This window comes from Chlorocebus sabaeus, chromosome 2 (assembly GCF_047675955.1).
Source record: "Chlorocebus sabaeus isolate Y175 chromosome 2, mChlSab1.0.hap1, whole genome shotgun sequence".
NCBI classification, from domain to species: Eukaryota; Metazoa; Chordata; class Mammalia; order Primates; family Cercopithecidae; genus Chlorocebus; species Chlorocebus sabaeus.
Window position 1 is genome coordinate 93,264,835 of NC_132905.1, and position 17,466 is coordinate 93,282,300.

The 17,466-nt window shown below is 38.1% G+C and overlaps 1 protein-coding gene across 2 annotated transcripts in view; it reads right to left on the bottom strand.

The window, feature by feature from the left end:
* Positions 1 to 17,466, bottom strand: part of BRWD1 (bromodomain and WD repeat domain containing 1) — a 131,387-nt gene that overhangs the window by 59,677 nt on the left and 54,244 nt on the right. For both annotated transcript variants that reach the window (XM_007968201.3, XM_073010631.1), the window contains 4 exons: positions 16,800 to 16,985; positions 13,430 to 13,613; positions 8,962 to 9,055; positions 6,113 to 6,244 (listed from right to left, as the gene is read on the bottom strand). In XM_007968201.3, the coding sequence (XP_007966392.2) occupies positions 6,113 to 6,244; positions 8,962 to 9,055; positions 13,430 to 13,613; positions 16,800 to 16,985 (596 nt within the window). The remainder of the gene's footprint in view (positions 1 to 6,112; positions 6,245 to 8,961; positions 9,056 to 13,429; positions 13,614 to 16,799; positions 16,986 to 17,466) is intronic.

The following is a 17,466-nucleotide window of genomic DNA, read 5'->3' on the forward strand; positions in this document are numbered from 1 at the left end:
ACTAACACATCTAACACATAAAGAACTCAAAAACTGAGGGGGAAAGGGAGAGAACAAAGGCACAAGAGAAATGGCTAAAAGACATATATAGACTATTCGTAAAGATTTTCTTAACTCTATAAACATATGAAAAGTTGTTCAACTTCATGCATAATCAGAGAAATGCAAAATAAAACCCCACTGAAATAAGCCAAAGACAAAAGGACAAATATTGTATAATTTCATTTATATGAATAATCTAGAAATATAAAATGCTATTCCAGTGAACACACAAATGATAAGAAAGCAAAATAGTCATATGGCTAATATGGAGAAAGTTTTGGTGGTCTGGATAGAGGGTCAAACCAGCAATAACATTCCCTTAAGCCAAAGCTTAACCCAGAGCAAGGTCCTAACTCTCTTTAATTCTGTGAAAGCTGAGAGGTGACAAAGCTGCAGAAGAAAAGATGGAAACTTGCAGAGGTTGGTTCATGAGGTTTAAGGAAAGAAGAAGGCATGTCCATAACATAAAAGTGTAAGGTGTAAGGTGAAGCAGCAAGTGCTTTAACAGAGAACCTGCAGCAAGTGATCCAGAAGATCTAGCTAAGATAATAAAATGAAGATGGCTACAATAACATATTTTAAATGCAAATGAAATAAATAGCCTTCTGTTGGAAGAGGATGACATCTAAGACTTTCACAGCTAGAGGGAAGTTAATGCCCGGCTTCAAAGCTTCTAGGACACGCTCACTCCCGTTAGGACTAATGCAGCTGGTAACTTTTAACTGAAGTCAGTGTTCATTTTTACCTTTTCAAAAATCCTAGGCCCCTTAAGAATTATGTTAAATCCGCTCTGCCCGTGTGTAAGAAATGGAACAACAAAGCCTAGGTGGCAGCAAATCTATTTACAGCATCATTTACAGCACGGTTTACTGCATACTGTAAGCCCACTATTGAAACCTAATGAGCAGGAAAAAAAAAAAAAAAAAAAGACTCCTTTCTAAATATTACTGCTCGTGGACAATATACCTAGCCACCCAAGAGCTCTGATGGGGATGCCAAAGGAGACTAATGTTGTTTTCATGCCTGCTAACACATCCATTCTGCAGCCCAAGGATCAAGGAGTAAATCCAACAATCAAAACTGTAATTTTACCATAGAGAAACCAGCAACCACCACCACCTTAGGAAGTGATCAAAGCATGTATCACACAAATCATGTTCTTTCTGATGTGATGCACTGAGAATAGTGTATTTTCTGTAGTAATACTGACAAAAATGCATGACCCTAATCATCAAAATTACTAGTCATAAATCATCAAAAAATATCAACATTAAAACAAAAATTGAGGAACTTGACTAGATTCAGGTTACTAAACAGACACAACAAAATGTAACACATAATCTAGGATTTTCTTTTGCTACGAAAATTATCAGGACCACTGACTGGTAAAATCTGAGTAAGATCTGCAGATCTGATAATAACATTATATTGTTTGTTGCCTCATTTTTTGTTTCGTTTTTTGGACACAGTGTCTCACTCTGTCACCCAGGCTTGAGTACAGTGGTGTAACCAAGACTCACTGCAGCCTCAACCTCCTAGGCTCAAGTGATTATCCTGCCTCAGACTCCAGAGAAGCTGGGACTACAGGTGGGTCACCACCCCCAGTTAATTATTTTTTTCTCATTTTTTTGTGGAGGAGGGGTTGCCCTATATTGCCCACGCTGGTCTCGAACCCCTGGGCTCAAGCAATCCTCCCACCTTGGTCTCCCCAAGTGCTGAGAATTACAGGCATGAGGCACTGCACCCAGCCTGATTTTGATAATTATATCACTTGTTTTTGAAAATACACAAGGAAATATGTAGATATCAAGAGGCATACGTACAACTCACTCTCAAAAGGATTAAAATATATTCATACATACAGAAGAGTGCTAACATTCAGGTTAGTAAACACAAAGGAATTTTTTATTATTCTCAGAACTTTTATGTCTGAAATTACATCAAAATTAAAAATTTACACCAGGCAGATAGGAGGCACTCAATAAATGTTTTTTTTAAGTTTAATTTTCCCAAATCCTCAAGTGAACTGATGCTTCGGGAAGGCAGGGTTTCTGCTCTGAGATCATGCTGCTAATTTTTTTTTTTTTTTTTTTTTTTTTTTTTTTTGAGACAGAGTCTTGCTCTGTCGCCCAGGCTGGAGTGCAGTGGTGTGATCTCAGCTCACTGCAAGCTCTGCCTCCTGGGTTCATGCCATTCTCCTGCCTCAGCCTCCCCAATAGCTGGGACTACAGGTGCCCACCACCATACCCGGCTAATTTTTTGTATTTTTAGTAGAGATAGGGTTTCACCATGTTAGCCAGGATGGTCTCAATCTCCTGACCTCGTGATCCACCCGCCTTCGCCTCCCAAAGTGCTGGGATTATAGGTATGAGCCACCACACCCAGCCTAAATCCAAATTCTTTTACTTTGGTACTTTGCTTAGCTTTTCTATGCTAAGCATAATGTTAGCTATGATTATGATTAAAACCATGCTGCTAACTTTTTATATAAATGTGGAAAAGTTACTGAACCTCCATACCTGTACCTCAGTTTCCTCATTTTTAAAAGAGATTATAAGAGTGCCTTAATTCCTACTTGTTGGAATGATGAAATTAGATAACGCATAAAACATTTACAATAGTGCCTCCCAGGCATAATAAAATGCATTAATGTTTAGCCCTTTTATAGCACTTTTTACATATTGATTCTAGGATTTTGTATATCCTTGATAATAACTGATGTATTTCCATGTCAATAATGATAACACCACTACATACCACCCTAGACTTTCTAGAATGACCTTACATGTAACAGTTTTCCCAAAGGAAACCATCCCACGTCTATTAGGCAAATTCAAGGTACTTGAGGGGGAGAGGTTGGAACAGAGCTGCATGGTAAAACAGTTATTTCCAGACTAGGATACTATACCTTCCTCCCAAAGGCAAAGTCTATATATAATCCTCTATTCCAAACCATGATATAACCTGACTATCCAATTGCTTACGTCATACAATGGAAGTTACATATAGAACCTTTGGAAGAAATACGTATGCAGAAAAAGAAAAAGGAAAAAGGTCAACCAGCATAAAAATGACAGATAATAAAATAACTGTTTCCTACTCATGTTTATATCCTGAGGTACAGAGCAAGACCCCATCTCAAAAAAAAAAAAAAAGAATGTAAAAACATTCTCATTACATAATATAATAGTTTAGCCAGGCAGGGTGGCTGGTGCCTGTTAATCCCAGCTACTCCAGAGGCTGAAGGAGGAGGATAGCTTGAGCCCAGGAGTTTGAGGCTACAGTGAGCCATGACTGCACCATGTACTACAGTCTAGGCAACAGAGCAAGATCCTGTCTCAAAAAAATAAAAATAGTTTAAACAGATGGTTTTAATCATAATCATAGCTAACATTATTGTGTAATGGGTACTATTTTAAACACCTGACATTATTGATTAATTCTCACCACACCACTGAGGTACATATTGCTGCACCTCTGAGGTACGTATCACATAGGCAGAGGCACAGAAAAGCGAAGCAAAGTGCCAAAGTAAAAGAATTTGGATTTAGGCCGGGCGTGGTGGCTCATGCCTGTAATTCCAGCACTTTGGGAGGCCAAGGCGGGTGGATCATGAGGTCAGGAGATCGAGACCATCCTGGCTAACATGGTGAAACCCCGTCTCTACTAAAAAAAAATACCAAAAAAAAAAAAATTAGCCGGGCGTGGTGGCAGGCACCTGCAGTCTCAGCTATTTGGGAGACTGAGGCAGGAGAATCGCTTGAACCCGGGAGGTGGATGTTGCAGTGAGCCAAGATCGCGCCACTGCACTCCAGCCTGAATGACAGAGTGAGACTCTTGTCTTAAAAAAAAAAAAGAGTATTTAATATTACAGTGTTAAAATTTCCTGATTGAGTAATGTTGTAAGGAATAAAGTGTTATGTATGACTGAAGAGTTTAAATTTTTTTTTTTTTTTTTTTTGGAGACAGAGTCTTGCTCTGTTGCCAAGGCTGGAGTGCAGTGGTGTGATCTCGGCTCACTGCAAGCTCCGCCTCCCGGGTTCAAGCTGCCTCAGCCTCCCAAGTAGCTGGGATCACATGCACCTACCACCACATCCGACTAAATTTTGTATTTTTAGTAGAGACAGGGTTTCACCAGGTTAGCCAGGCTGGTCTTGAACTCCTGACCTCAGGAGTGATCTGCCCACCTTGGCCTCCCAAAGTGCTGGGATTACAGACAGGAGCCACCGCGCCCAGCCTATTAAATATTCTTTACCAAAAAAATTGGTTTCTTCCTCAAACAAATCAAAATGAAGACCAACACCTTACATATGATTATTAAAAATCAATCAAAGGTATTAAAGAAAGACTTAGACACAACAGCAAAAGAACAAGCCAGTAAGGAAAAAATAAAATGAATGTCACCAATATTTAAAACTTTCATCCTTCAAAAGACACCACCAAAGAAGTGAAAAGACAACCCACAGAATGGAATAAAATTTCTACAAGTCATATATCTACAAGTCATAAAGGACTGTATCCAGAATATATAAAGAATTCTTACAGCAATAAAAAGACCCCCCCAAAAAAAAGTGAAAAATAAGCAAAAGATCTGAATAAGCATCAAACATGTTCAACATTACTGGTCATTAGGGAAATGCAAACTGAAACCAAGAGATATTACACTTCACGCCATTAAGATAACATAAATAAAATGGAATAATAACAATCATTGGTGAGGATGTAGATAAACTGGAACTCTCATATTTCTGATGGAAATATAAAATGGTAGAGCCAATCTGAAGGAGTCTGGCGGGTCCTCAAAAAGTTAAAACGTAAGACTTGCCATATGACTCAGCATACCATCTCCCAGCATGACCCAAAAGAAATGAAAATGTATGTCTAAACAAAAACCTGTCATGAATGTTGATAAGCAGCACTATTCATAACAGCCAAAAAGTGGAAACAATACAAATGTCCATCAACTGATAAATGGATAAACAAAATGTGGTACATCCAATAGGAGAATTACTAGGCAATAAAAAATAAAAAAAAAAGAATGAAGTATTGATACATGCTACACAAATGCTCAACCTACTAATCATTAGAGAAAACATTATGCAATGTCAAAGAAGCAAGTCACAAAATCATATTTTAAGAGCCCATCCGGCCAGGCGTGGTGGCTCACGTCTGTAATCCCAGCACTCTGGGAGGCCAAGGCAAGCAGATCATGAGATCAAGAGATCCAGACCATCCTAGCCAACATGGTGAAAACCCCTTCTCTACTAAAAATACAAAAATTAGCTGGGCCACCACTCACCTATAGTCCCAGCTACTCGGGAGGCTGAGGCAGAAGAATCGCTTGAACCCGGGAGGTGGAGGTTGCAGTGAGCTGAGATCATGCCACTGCACTCCAGCCTGGCGAGAGAGCGAGACTTCGTCTCAAAAAAAAAAAAAAAAAAAAAAAAAAAAGTCCCATTCATATAAAATGTCCACAACAGGCAAATGCAGAAAAAGAAAATATATCAGTGATTGTGAGGGGCTGGGGGAGAGGGAGGGACTGGCAAGTGACTGCAAATGGGAATAGGATTTCTTTTAGGGATGATGAAATGTTTTAAAAATTTAACAGGGGTGATGATGGCCCAACTCTGTCAATATACTACAGGTTATATACCCCTTATCCAGAACGCTTGGGAATAGAATTGTTTCAGATTTTGTATTTTTTCAGATTTTGGAAAATTTGCATTTGCACTTACAGGTTGAACATGCCAAATGCAAAAATCCAAAATCTGAAATGCACACTAGAACATCAAGTTTATATAAAGTTTCAGATTTTGGTGCATTTCGAATTTCTGAGTTGGGATGCTCAACATGTAAAACCACTGGATTGCACAAGTGTATGGTGTGTGTGACTATCTTAGCCATTAAAAGTTTTTGTTAACATTCAAAATGTGAAATTTCATATTAATCTCTGCAGAATACTATATTTTCATATAAATTTGGGGTATATTCATTTGGGGTATATTCATTCAAAGTAAAGAACTAAGACAAATTCATTTAAGATTATAATATTTTAAAGTTTTCCACTTACATGTCTTACGGAGCTTGAAGACTCATTTCCAGAAGATAACTCGTGCCAGCTACGATTTCTTCTACCATAATTTGGATATTTACGCCTACATGTCCTTTGTCTAGACTGTGATGCCAAAACCACTGAATCCGACTGAAACACAGAAAAACATGCAAATGAAAATCACCACCTAAATAAGGACAATATCAACAAAATGGGAATTCTATCAAGTTTCCAAAAGGATTTAAAGCAAAAAGAAAAAAACGAAAAGCTTAAAAAGAAGGTAGTATTTCTGCCATACAGTTTTAACTCAAGCTTAGTAATTTTACTCTTAAGGTCCTTAGAAAACATGAGAAAATGCACATTAGATGGGCATTTTCCAAACTATGCTATAAGTTAACTGGTTTACCAAGAATAAGGGAAAATAATAATCTGAAAGGGTGTCACCTTAAAAGTATACATCTCAGAAATGAAAAATATATATTCATACATTATGATGCAGTAAGCAACTTCTCAAGGAACGTCTCACTATCTATATACATAGGTGTAAAGAAAAAATGCTCAACATTCTAATCATTAGAGAAATGTAAATCAAAACCACAATGAGATACCATCTCACACTAGTCAGAATGGCTATTATTTAAAAGTCAAGGCCAGACGTGGGGGCTCACACCTGTAATCCCAGCACTTTGGGAGGACAAGGCAGGCAGATCGCTTGAGCCCAGAAGTTCTAGATCAACCCAGGCAACGTGGAGAAACCCCTGCCCCTAAAAAACAACAACAAAAACAAAAAATAAAAAATTAGCTGGGCATGGTGGTACACACCTATAGTCCCAGCTACTAGGGAGGCTGAGGTGGGAGGATCACTCAAGCCCAGGAGGTTGAGGCTGCAGGAAGTGAGCCATGATTGCACCACTACACTCCAGCCTGGGCAAGAGTGAGACCCTACCTCCCCACAAAAAAAAAAAAAAAAAAAAAAAAAAAAAACCTGGGGGGTGGAGAGCATCAAAAAATAGCAGATGCTGATGAAGTTGCAGAGAAAAGAGAATGATTATACACTGCTAGTGAGACTGTAACTTAATTCAACCACTGTGGAAAGCAGTTTGATGATCTCTCTCAAAGAACTTAGAATTACCATTCAACCAAATAATCCCATTACTGGGTATATACCCAAAGGAATATAACTCATTCTACCATAATGACATATACACATCTATGTTCACTAAAGCACTATTCACAATAGCATAGGACATGGAATCAGCCTAAATGACCTAAATGTTTTAAATATATTTTTATCAAAACAGAATAATCATTCAAAATCAGCCAAATAAAATGACTATACTGGTTTTAGTTTTTTTAAAAGGCATGCCATTCCCCAACCACCAAAGGCAGATGAGATTACCCAATGAGAGCACATATCCCTTAAATTTATGCACAAATAAGTTTTCACATGAGTGGGCATCTGTCTAATGAGCACTGTCAATTTTAGAATTTCAACATTATTACTGGTTGATCTTAAAATGAACTGAATTTGTCAGTACTGATTTTGGCAAAAATTCCTATTAATGAATTTCATGAGTGATAATAGGTTAACACGTAGGTGGGCCAAACTTTCACTAAGAAAAACTAGAAAATCTGGTAAAACGTATTTTTTAACAAATCTGTTTAGAGGCACTATATGCCTTAAAAGGTTATGAAGAATCACAGAACCAAGATCAAAAAAAGAAGACAGGGCCGGGTGCGGTGGCTCAAGCCTGTAATCCCAGCACTTTGGGAGGCCGAGACGGGCGGATCACGAGGTCAGGAGATCGAGACCATCCTGGCTAACCTGGTGAAACCCCGTCTCTACTAAAAATACAAAAAACTAGCCGGGCGAGGTGGCGGGCGCCTGTAGTCCCAGCTACTCGGGAGGCTGAGGCAGGAGAATGGCGTGAACCCGGATGGTGGAGCTTGCAGTGAGCTGAGATCCGGCCACTGCACTCCAACCTGGGCGACAGAGCGAGACTCCATCTCAAAAAAAAAAAAAAAAAAAAAAAAAAAGAAGACATATGTGTGTGTGTATATATACATATTTTTTAACCCTAGAATTTCATTCTAGAAGAGGAAGCTGGAAGGTTTAGCAAGTAAGCAAAAAACACAGACTAACTCATGAGTTAGGTTAATAAATTTGCAATTCATAGCCTCCTATAGGTAGGGAAATCCCCCAGGCTTTGGCTGTTAGCCCAAAAGGCTACAGGCTAGATCTGTAGGTAAACTACAGACAGAACAGAAATCCCAAGGAACTAAAGCCCATTCTTGTTTGGTTAAGGCAATATAGGCTTGAGAGTGGCCCTAGAAGGCTGCCAGAAGCCAATGTAAATCTTCTCTGGGGACAAAGCCATCCTGTGCTTCAAATCTTTTCTAACATTTAACAATCAAAAAAGAAACAAAAACATGATGATAAAAAAGAAAATCAATAGGCAATAGAAAATGGTCCACAGAGAAGCAAGACATTGGAAAAAATGAAATTATCAGACCTCTGTTTTTAAAATAGCTATGGCTGATTTCCAAGTAATTAAAACAATGAGAATTTTAGTAGAAAACTGAGAGCCCTAAAAAAAAAAGAACCAAATGAAAATTCAGAATCAAGTAATTTAGTAACTAAGAACTCAATACCATTGTTAGGCACTAGGCATTTTTTCTCAAGTTTTCAAACTACTCCTTTCCAACAGCTGTATAACCTTAAGTCTACTATTTTAAATCCCAAACAGAAAACCTTAAGCAAGAAACACTCCACTTCAGATGAAAGTTACTGAGTTTTATAAATCAAAAAGAAAACTCTAAATTTCAATTTGATTTCTAATTTGCTAAGAAAACAGAATTTAGGTTACCTTATGTGAGAGCTGAAGTGTCTTTCTTTTTCTTCCTATTATATAAAGATTTCTTTCCTCTTCACCTTTCTCTAATCGGAAGTCTTCCAGCTTCCTACAAATTTAAATACCCAGTTATATTAACTACTGAACTGATGGATAACTAAAGGATATAAAGAACAAAAGCCAGTTTGATTCTATAAATCGTAAGTTTATATACTTTAAAAATACACAAAATCTCTAAAGTTAAAACAAAACTTGTTAAAAATTTATATTAATATAAATAAAATCTCAGAGGCCGTTAGAAGGACCTATTTTTCATATTTGAGGCAAAAATACTCATTCATTTGTTTGCTGACTGGTCCTATTAGGACCAATTCAAACAGAATCTCCCATAATAGCTTTTCAAAATGTCTTCATGATTTTCCAAGATTGCAATTCCTTTCTCTAAAGAAAAAATAAGCACAGAGTCTGCCTTCTCCACATTTATTCAAGCTATGCTTGATAATTTATAGAAAACAAGAATTACAATGTTAGTGGTTTTTCTAATCACCTATATTTCACTCACATGATACAACAAAAAGATTATGTTATTGTGACCAATTTCAAAGCAAAGGACCTGCCACCAAGAAGGTACTAAAAATCATTTTTCTTCTCTGAAAAAGACTGATTGTCCCTTTTCTCCAACTGGAACATTATTAAAAGCACGTGGCTTTTATGTTTTTGTTTACTTTAACAACTCAAAGGAAAAAGGTTTAATACTGAAATCTTGGCCATGCTCCAAGATATAACTAGACACTGAACAGAGTTTAAGAGTGAATGCTGTAAAAAACTGATTTTTAAGAAAATTGCATTTTTCTCTAAGTACGCCTGACAGCCCACACTCACACAGCCCACAGCACGCACTAAAGCCCACAGACTGGCCTAAAAGAATCTTTATATGGCCAAACGCAGTGGCCCACGCCTGTAATCCTGGCACTTTGGGAGGCCGAGGCGTGTGGATCACCTGAGGTCAGGAGTTCACGACCAGCCTGGCCAACATGGTGAAATCCCGTCTCTACCAAAAATACAAAAAATTAGCTGGGCATGCCAGCTACTCCGGAGGTTGAGGCAGGAGAATCGCTTGAACCCGGGAGATGAAGGTTGCAGTGAGCCAGGATTGCGCTATTACACTCCAGCCCAGGCAACAAAAGCAGAACTCCATCTCAAAAAAAAAAAAAAAACCTACGTGCCTGAATCCCAGGCACAAAAAGAATTACTTTTACTGGTAAGCAACATTATATGCTCATAGCTCTGCACAGCTGTCTTTTACCTTTAAGCTTTTATATCTATTACCTAAATTTTTCACAACAGACACAAACTTTTATAGTCAGAAATCAAATTTTTAAATATTCTTGATCCTTATCAAATGATATCCTAACATACAGTTATGCAAAATTCACCCTTGTTTCCACTATTGGAACTGTTGCCATGGGCAATGATCACCACATCTCAATCAAGTATCGCCTTTATAAAATCTCACGTGAGCTTTATTTTAGAAGAAAATGCTAGAAAAAGCTCTTTTCTTTTTTATGAAAATTATATTATGGCAGAGAGCTAGCTGCCATTCTCCTTTTCTTCCTTAGAAATACAATCCCAATTTCTATCCGGGCTCTTTGCTGCTTTAAATAGACACTGTGTTACCTACTGTCCTCCTTAGCTTAGTATGGTCGAGTGACAACATTCTGGTCAATGAGTTATAAGCAGAAATGCCACGTGGGTACTTAAAGCAAGTTTCCTTGACTAGAAACGTCCTTTCTGACATATGAACATCTTTCTTCTTTTGTTCTAAATCTCAACCTACGTCACAAATACAGATAGGTAACGGCTACAGCTTCAGCAGCTATCTTGGACTATGCGGTGACCTTAAGACTAGAAGCCAACGCTGCATGCAGTGGTTCATGCCTGTAATCCCAGGACTTTGGGAGGCCAAGGCAGGTGTATCACCTTAAGTCAGGAGTTTGAGACCAGCCTGGCCAACATGGTGAAACCCCATCTCTACTGAAAATACAAAATTAGCCGGGTGTGGTGACCCATGACTGTAGTCCCAGTTACTCTGGAGGCTGAGGCAAGAGAATCGCTTGCGCCCAGGAGGCAGAGGTTGCAGTCAGCCGAGATCATGCCATTGCACTCCAGCCTGGGTGACAAAAGCGAAACTCTATCTCAAAAAAAAAAAAAAGACTAGAGGCCAAGCTCCATGATGGAGATAAGAAATACAGGAGTCTCAGTTTCTGATTAACTGTGGAACCACTATTCCAGCCTTAGATTATTTCTAGTCTTCCTTCAGATAAGAAAATAAATGCTTGTGTGTTTAAGAAACTAATTTTTCAAGTCTTTCTCTCAACACCTGTTTGCTTCCCTTGGTTTTGATAAAAAGCATCCCAAAATGACAGTTTTGGTTCTGATGACCATAAGACTTAGATGCCAATTTAAAACTTTATTATAGCATACTATATACACATTGATTTTCTGTATTTCTCATCACAGTTCCACATTTTGCTTTTCACTGTTTTCTAGTCCTTCCCAAATTCACAGAACAATATATAAGTACTATCTAATACAACTCCAGCATTCACTGAAACTCTTCTGGTTAAACATATAAAAACACAAAGATAAATTTACAAAATTATCTTCAAGCTATTAAGTTATTGAGACACAAATATGAGAAAATACTGAAATATTTTAGATATCATTGAAAAAAGTATCTGCTGCTTCCATTTCAATAACTCAAATCAGTACATTACAACTCAGCACCAAACTACTGTCCATATTATAATTACAAAATATCATTTCTACACTTGATCTTAGCCAAAAGGCCTAGAAGCAACATAAAATATCATTTCTTAGGCTGGGCGTGGTGGCTCACACCTGTAATCCCAGCACTTTGGGAGGCCAAAGCAGGCGGATCACCTGAGGTTGGGAGTGCGAGACCAGCCTGACCAACATGGAGAAACCCCATCTCTACTAAAAATACAAAATTAGCCAGGCATGGTGGCGCATGCCTGTAGTCCCAGCTACTTGGGAGGCTGAGGCAGGAATATCACTTGAACCCAGAGGCAGAGGTTGTGGTGAACCGAGATCGTGCCATTGCACTCCAGCCTGGACAACAAAAGCAACTCTGTCTCAAAAAAAATAAAAGAAAATAGGGCTGCTTAAAAGACTAATTTCAGATATAGGTCAAAAAATTTACAAGATGAACTATAATGCCTTCCCCTGTCTCACAGTAAGGATGCTATGGAAAACTACTAGTCATTTTGAAAGGATAGGGAGCCTTGAAAAGAGGCTCCTCATAGCTAGAAAACGGATGATTTAAACATCAATAAAGAATATCAGAAGTAAGTTAAACCCCAGCTATTTGATTTATACATTAAACACACACGCATACAAACTGGTCGTTGCTGAATAATGAAAAGGAATAAATCTTTATTTTAAAGCGAAATAAGCATCTACTCTGCCTTTCCTATACAAACTTTGCTACTGTATAATTAAGTATACTTGGGTAGATTTCTTTTTTAGAAGTGTCCAAGATAATAAATGAAGTTTTCATAGAGTTAAAAATCATGATTTTATAATAGCTAATAAATTAATGATCTACACATTAAGCATTGATAGCTGCTAACATCACAAAAAGAGGCTATTTATGTGTGCCTTCTAATAGAATTATCATTTATGAAGCAGTCTTGCAAAAAACTGAAAACATTTATGACACCTAAACAACTGGAACACAGCCTGGATATTTGGTTATACTGAGAAACCAAAGTATGGTTTTTATAAGGTATGGTAACGGCATTATTTTATACATTTTTAAATTTCTTACCTTTTAGAAATACACACTAATATGCTTACAGACAAAAATAATATTACATCTAGGATTTCTTTCAAAATAATACTGAAAGGACAGAAGTGGGTTTGTGTGTGTGTATGGATAAAAAAGGACAAAGCCGGGCGCGGTGGCTCACACCTATAATCCCAGCACTTTGGGAGACTGAGGCAGGTGGATCGCCTGAGGTCAGGAGTTCGAGACCAGCCTGGTCAACATAGTGAAACACTGTCTCTACTAAAAATATAAAACATTAACTGGGCATGGTGGTGGGAGCCTGTAATCCCAGCTACTCGGAAGGCTGAGGCAGGGAATCACATGATCCCGGGAAGCGGAGGTTGCAGTGAGCCAAGATCACGCCACTGCACTCCAGCCTGGGCAACAAGAGCGAAACTCCGTCTCAAAAAAAAAAGAAAAGAAACGAGACTGGCTCTGAAAACCTTCAACATAGTAAAAACATTAGAGAATAATTTTGACATTTTCTACCATAATTTAATAGTAAGATTCCCACTCATTACTAAAATATTTATACAATTATTTACACAATTAATGGAATACAGAATGTGTAAATAACCATATGAATATATTTTCACAGACAGAAACATTATTAATAGATATCCTAAAACAAACCTAAATATGCCTAGTGGTACCTCTGGTACAACCACTCTTCGTTTCCAAGCCTGCAGGTCACGTTCTGTAGCAATCTGACTGCGTGGAGCATTTTGATGCATCTGACGAACACCTTCAACTTGTCCACTACGACGCAGACCAATATTTGGAGGGGACTGAATGTCTAAGCTCAGTCTTCTAAAACCTAGGAAAAAATGATCAGGAAGTGATTCCAATACACTTTTAAACTAATATACATTTAGCATGTAACAAGCACATGTTCACCTAAGATGCCCACCAAAAATAAAGAACTAAGAGAAGTATCTACTGAAAACACTTTGTGAGAAAAATCTTTTTTAAATTAATTTTCTGTACAGACAAGGTCTCACTATGTTGCCCGGGCTAGTCTCAAACTCCTGGCCTCAAGCAATCCTCCCACCATGGCTTCCCAAAGTGCTGAGATTATAGGCATGAGTCACCGCACTCACCCTGACAAAATCTTAACATGACTAAGATCAAAATGTAGAATACTGAACAAACATTAACTATTAAACCTAAATTTCAATTTTTACTAGACTTTCAGAAATTATAAAATGTACATTTTACATTATATATGTATTCGTAAAAACTGTGCCATCTTCAAAATTGCACACTAAAAAAATGTCTTTTTGAAAAATTTGCACTGAAGACAGGTATCTGAAATCAAGGTGGTCTTACAACAGTAATCATGATTCTCATGATTCTCAAGAGATAATCTGAGCCACCAAGGCAAGTAGCTGTCAAGATGGTTATTAAAAAGTCAAACAAATAAAATGTTGTGGGTTAATGCCAGCCGTGCTTAAACTAGAGCTGGGCAAGTGGGTGATGAGGCAATGAAGATAACAGTGAAGCTCTGAGCCTGAGGGGCTGCTGTTAAGGTGGGTATAGGAGGCTGAGCAACCTCCCATGAGCTGGAAGCCACAGAGACCAGCCTCTGAGGAGGAAGTCCCAGACAAAGTGCTTATTTTCTTACAATACAAGGTGAAGGGGCTCCTGCTACTAACACAACAGAAAACCTGAGGGTTATATTGATTCTTGTGGGAAGCTATGGAGCTGTACTCCAGCCATGCCAGCTCTTCTTGCCTAGGGAAAAATCCACAAGTGAATGCAACTTCTGCACTCTTCTATGTACCACACTGTATTTACCAATCACACATGTACCAATGTGCATCAGAGAACACACTATGCTTCACCAACTTCAAATGGCATTAAATGCCCTGCTAGTAAACCAAGCATTTATATTAAAATACTATACATTGAAGAAACATTTTTGACTTGAGAAATATAAATTCCAAATTTAACTGCCCAAGTCATAGCGTTATTCTCCAACAATTTGAAAATATGCATAAAGCGGCCGGGCGCGGTGGCTCAAGCCTGTAATCCCAGCACTTTGGGAGGCCGAGACGGGCGGATCACGAGGTCAGGAGATCGAGACCATCCTGGCTAACACGGTGAAACCCCGTCTCTACTAAAAAATACAAAAAAATAGCCGGGCGAGGTGGCGGGCGCCTGTAGTCCCAGCTACTCGGGAGGCGGAGGCAGGAGAATGGCGTGAACCCGGGAGGCGGAGCTTGCAGTGAGCTGAGATCCGGCCACTGCACTCCAGCCTGGGCGGCAGAGCGAGACTCCGTCTCAAAAAAAAAAAAAAAGAAAACATGCATAAAGCTATTTATCACATCACTTATAACAGCAAAGTATAAGAAACAACCTAAATGCCCATAAAGAGATTACAAAGATTAGTTACTCCACACAGAGGAGGAGTACGAACCTATAATAAAAAAAAAAAAGGATGAAGAATTCTGAATTCTGTGAACTGATATGGATTTCTAGAATATATTGTTCAGGCAATACAGTAGGTGCAGAAGAATGCATTTATGTATCTTGTGCCTCTTGCCATGACAGACTGAGGACATAGTATCAATTATTCAGTATTCCTGTCTAAATGTTTAACCTGAATCCAATTATGAGGAAATAATCAGACAAATCCAAATTGAGAGCAATCTTGTGAAAACAACGGGCCCGAATCTTTCCAAAGTACCAGTGCTCTGAGGAAACTTTTCAGGATTAAAAGACATAGGTTGGGCGCGGTGGCTCAAGCCTGTAATCCCAGCACTTTGGGAGGCCGAGACAGGTGGATCATGAGGTCAGGAGATCGAGACCATCCTGGCTAACACGGTGAAACCCCGTCTCTACTAAAAAATACAAAAAACTAGCCAGGCGAGGTGGCGGGCGCCTGTAGTCCCAGCTACTCGGGAGGCCGAGGCAGGAGAATGGCGTAAACCCGGAAGGTGGAACTTGCAGTGAGCTGAGATCCAGCCACTGCACTCCAGGCTGGGCGACACAGCAAGACTCTGTCTCAAAAAAATAAAATAAAATAAAAGACATAATCCTAAAATGTAATAAGCAGGGCTTCATTAAATCCTAAATTTTTCTAAACACAGGCATGAGGAACGACAAGTTATTGAGACAACTGAGAAGTGTAAGTAAGGACTCAAAATTAGATAGCAGTGCTATATCAACAATTATATTCAGCTTATTGAATGTGATCACTGTATTATGGTTATGTAAGAGAGTATCTCTAGTTCTTGGATGATACAAGATGAAGCATTAAAGTATAAAGTGTCACAAGTCTTACTCTCAAACGCTTCAGAAAAACATAGAGGAATGTGTGTGTGCACACATACACATAAAAAAAAGCTAAGGCAAGTATAGTAATATAAGGAATCTAGGTAAAAAATATATGGGTGTTCATAGTATCCTTCTTCCAACCTTTCTTTCCAAAATAAAAAAATAAAGTCTTATGCAGTAAGTCTAAGAGAAAAAAGTACTATTTTAAATGAATAATGAAAATTTTAAATCACATTGAACTAGAAACAAAGTAAATAGCGGAAATAATTTAGAAGAGACTGGCGATTGTTCTGTATTTACTTCTACACTGCACTTATTAAGGACTCAACACTGAAAACTCATTAAGTTTTCAAACTTTCTGATTCAATAAGAAAAATCATACTCTACCCAATACAGTTTTTCAAAAATTACCAATGTTAAAGCAAAGAAAAGCTAGAACTATGTTTTTATTTTAAAAAGCAATTTGTTATTCGCTCCTATTTAATACAATTTTGTAAATACTGTATATTTACAGCACAAAAGGCTTCAGCAGTACTTGAAACTCAAATACCCATTTGTTACTACATAACCTTACACCTCATAAAGCCACCTTCAGACTAATTAAGTTGTAAAAATACAATGTTTACCTAAGTTTCTCATATTGCATGTACCTGATAAAGACTTCATTTACTCCTTAATTTCAATGCAGCCATATTCAGGTAAAATATTTATCATTATCTATTACCTCTCCGGGGTGTTTCTTCACCATTTGAAAGTCCTCTTGGAGTAGTATCCTGATCGGCTCCCATTCTCTGATCTTGCTGCTGCTGCAACTGTCTTATCATTCCATCAAGAATACTCAATTCTGGGCTGCGTTCATCATTATCATTGGTTTGCAGGCTTATAATTTGTTCAATTACCTCTCCATCACCTACAAATTCAATTATTTAGTATATAATCATATAAAAGCAGAAAACAAAATTTCGTTAGGGTACAAATTAAAATACATTAACAATGGTCAGAATTCCCATTTTTGAAAAATAACCAGTTTAAAAAGATACTCTACATGGTCACCAAGAAGTCAGAGAAAAGATTCAAAGCCAACAGAAGTCTTCCTGTAGAGGACTAAATACTACGAAAACCTCAAAGCAGCCTCTGAAATTCCTGCAAGTGGAAACATGGAAACATGTTTCTGTAAAACTTTATTATGCTGTTTCCACACTAATGCTCCTCACTATACTCGATATATTTCACTAAAATCTTATTCCCCAGAGTCTCTAACTGGAACAGAGCAACTATGGGTCATTTCCAATGTCAAGAAAATCCCTGAGATTTAATTTCTTCTCTATGTCTTAAAAAAGGGGAAATAAGGGAGGTAAGACCTTTTTTAAGCCTTCGACAGACAACTTTAG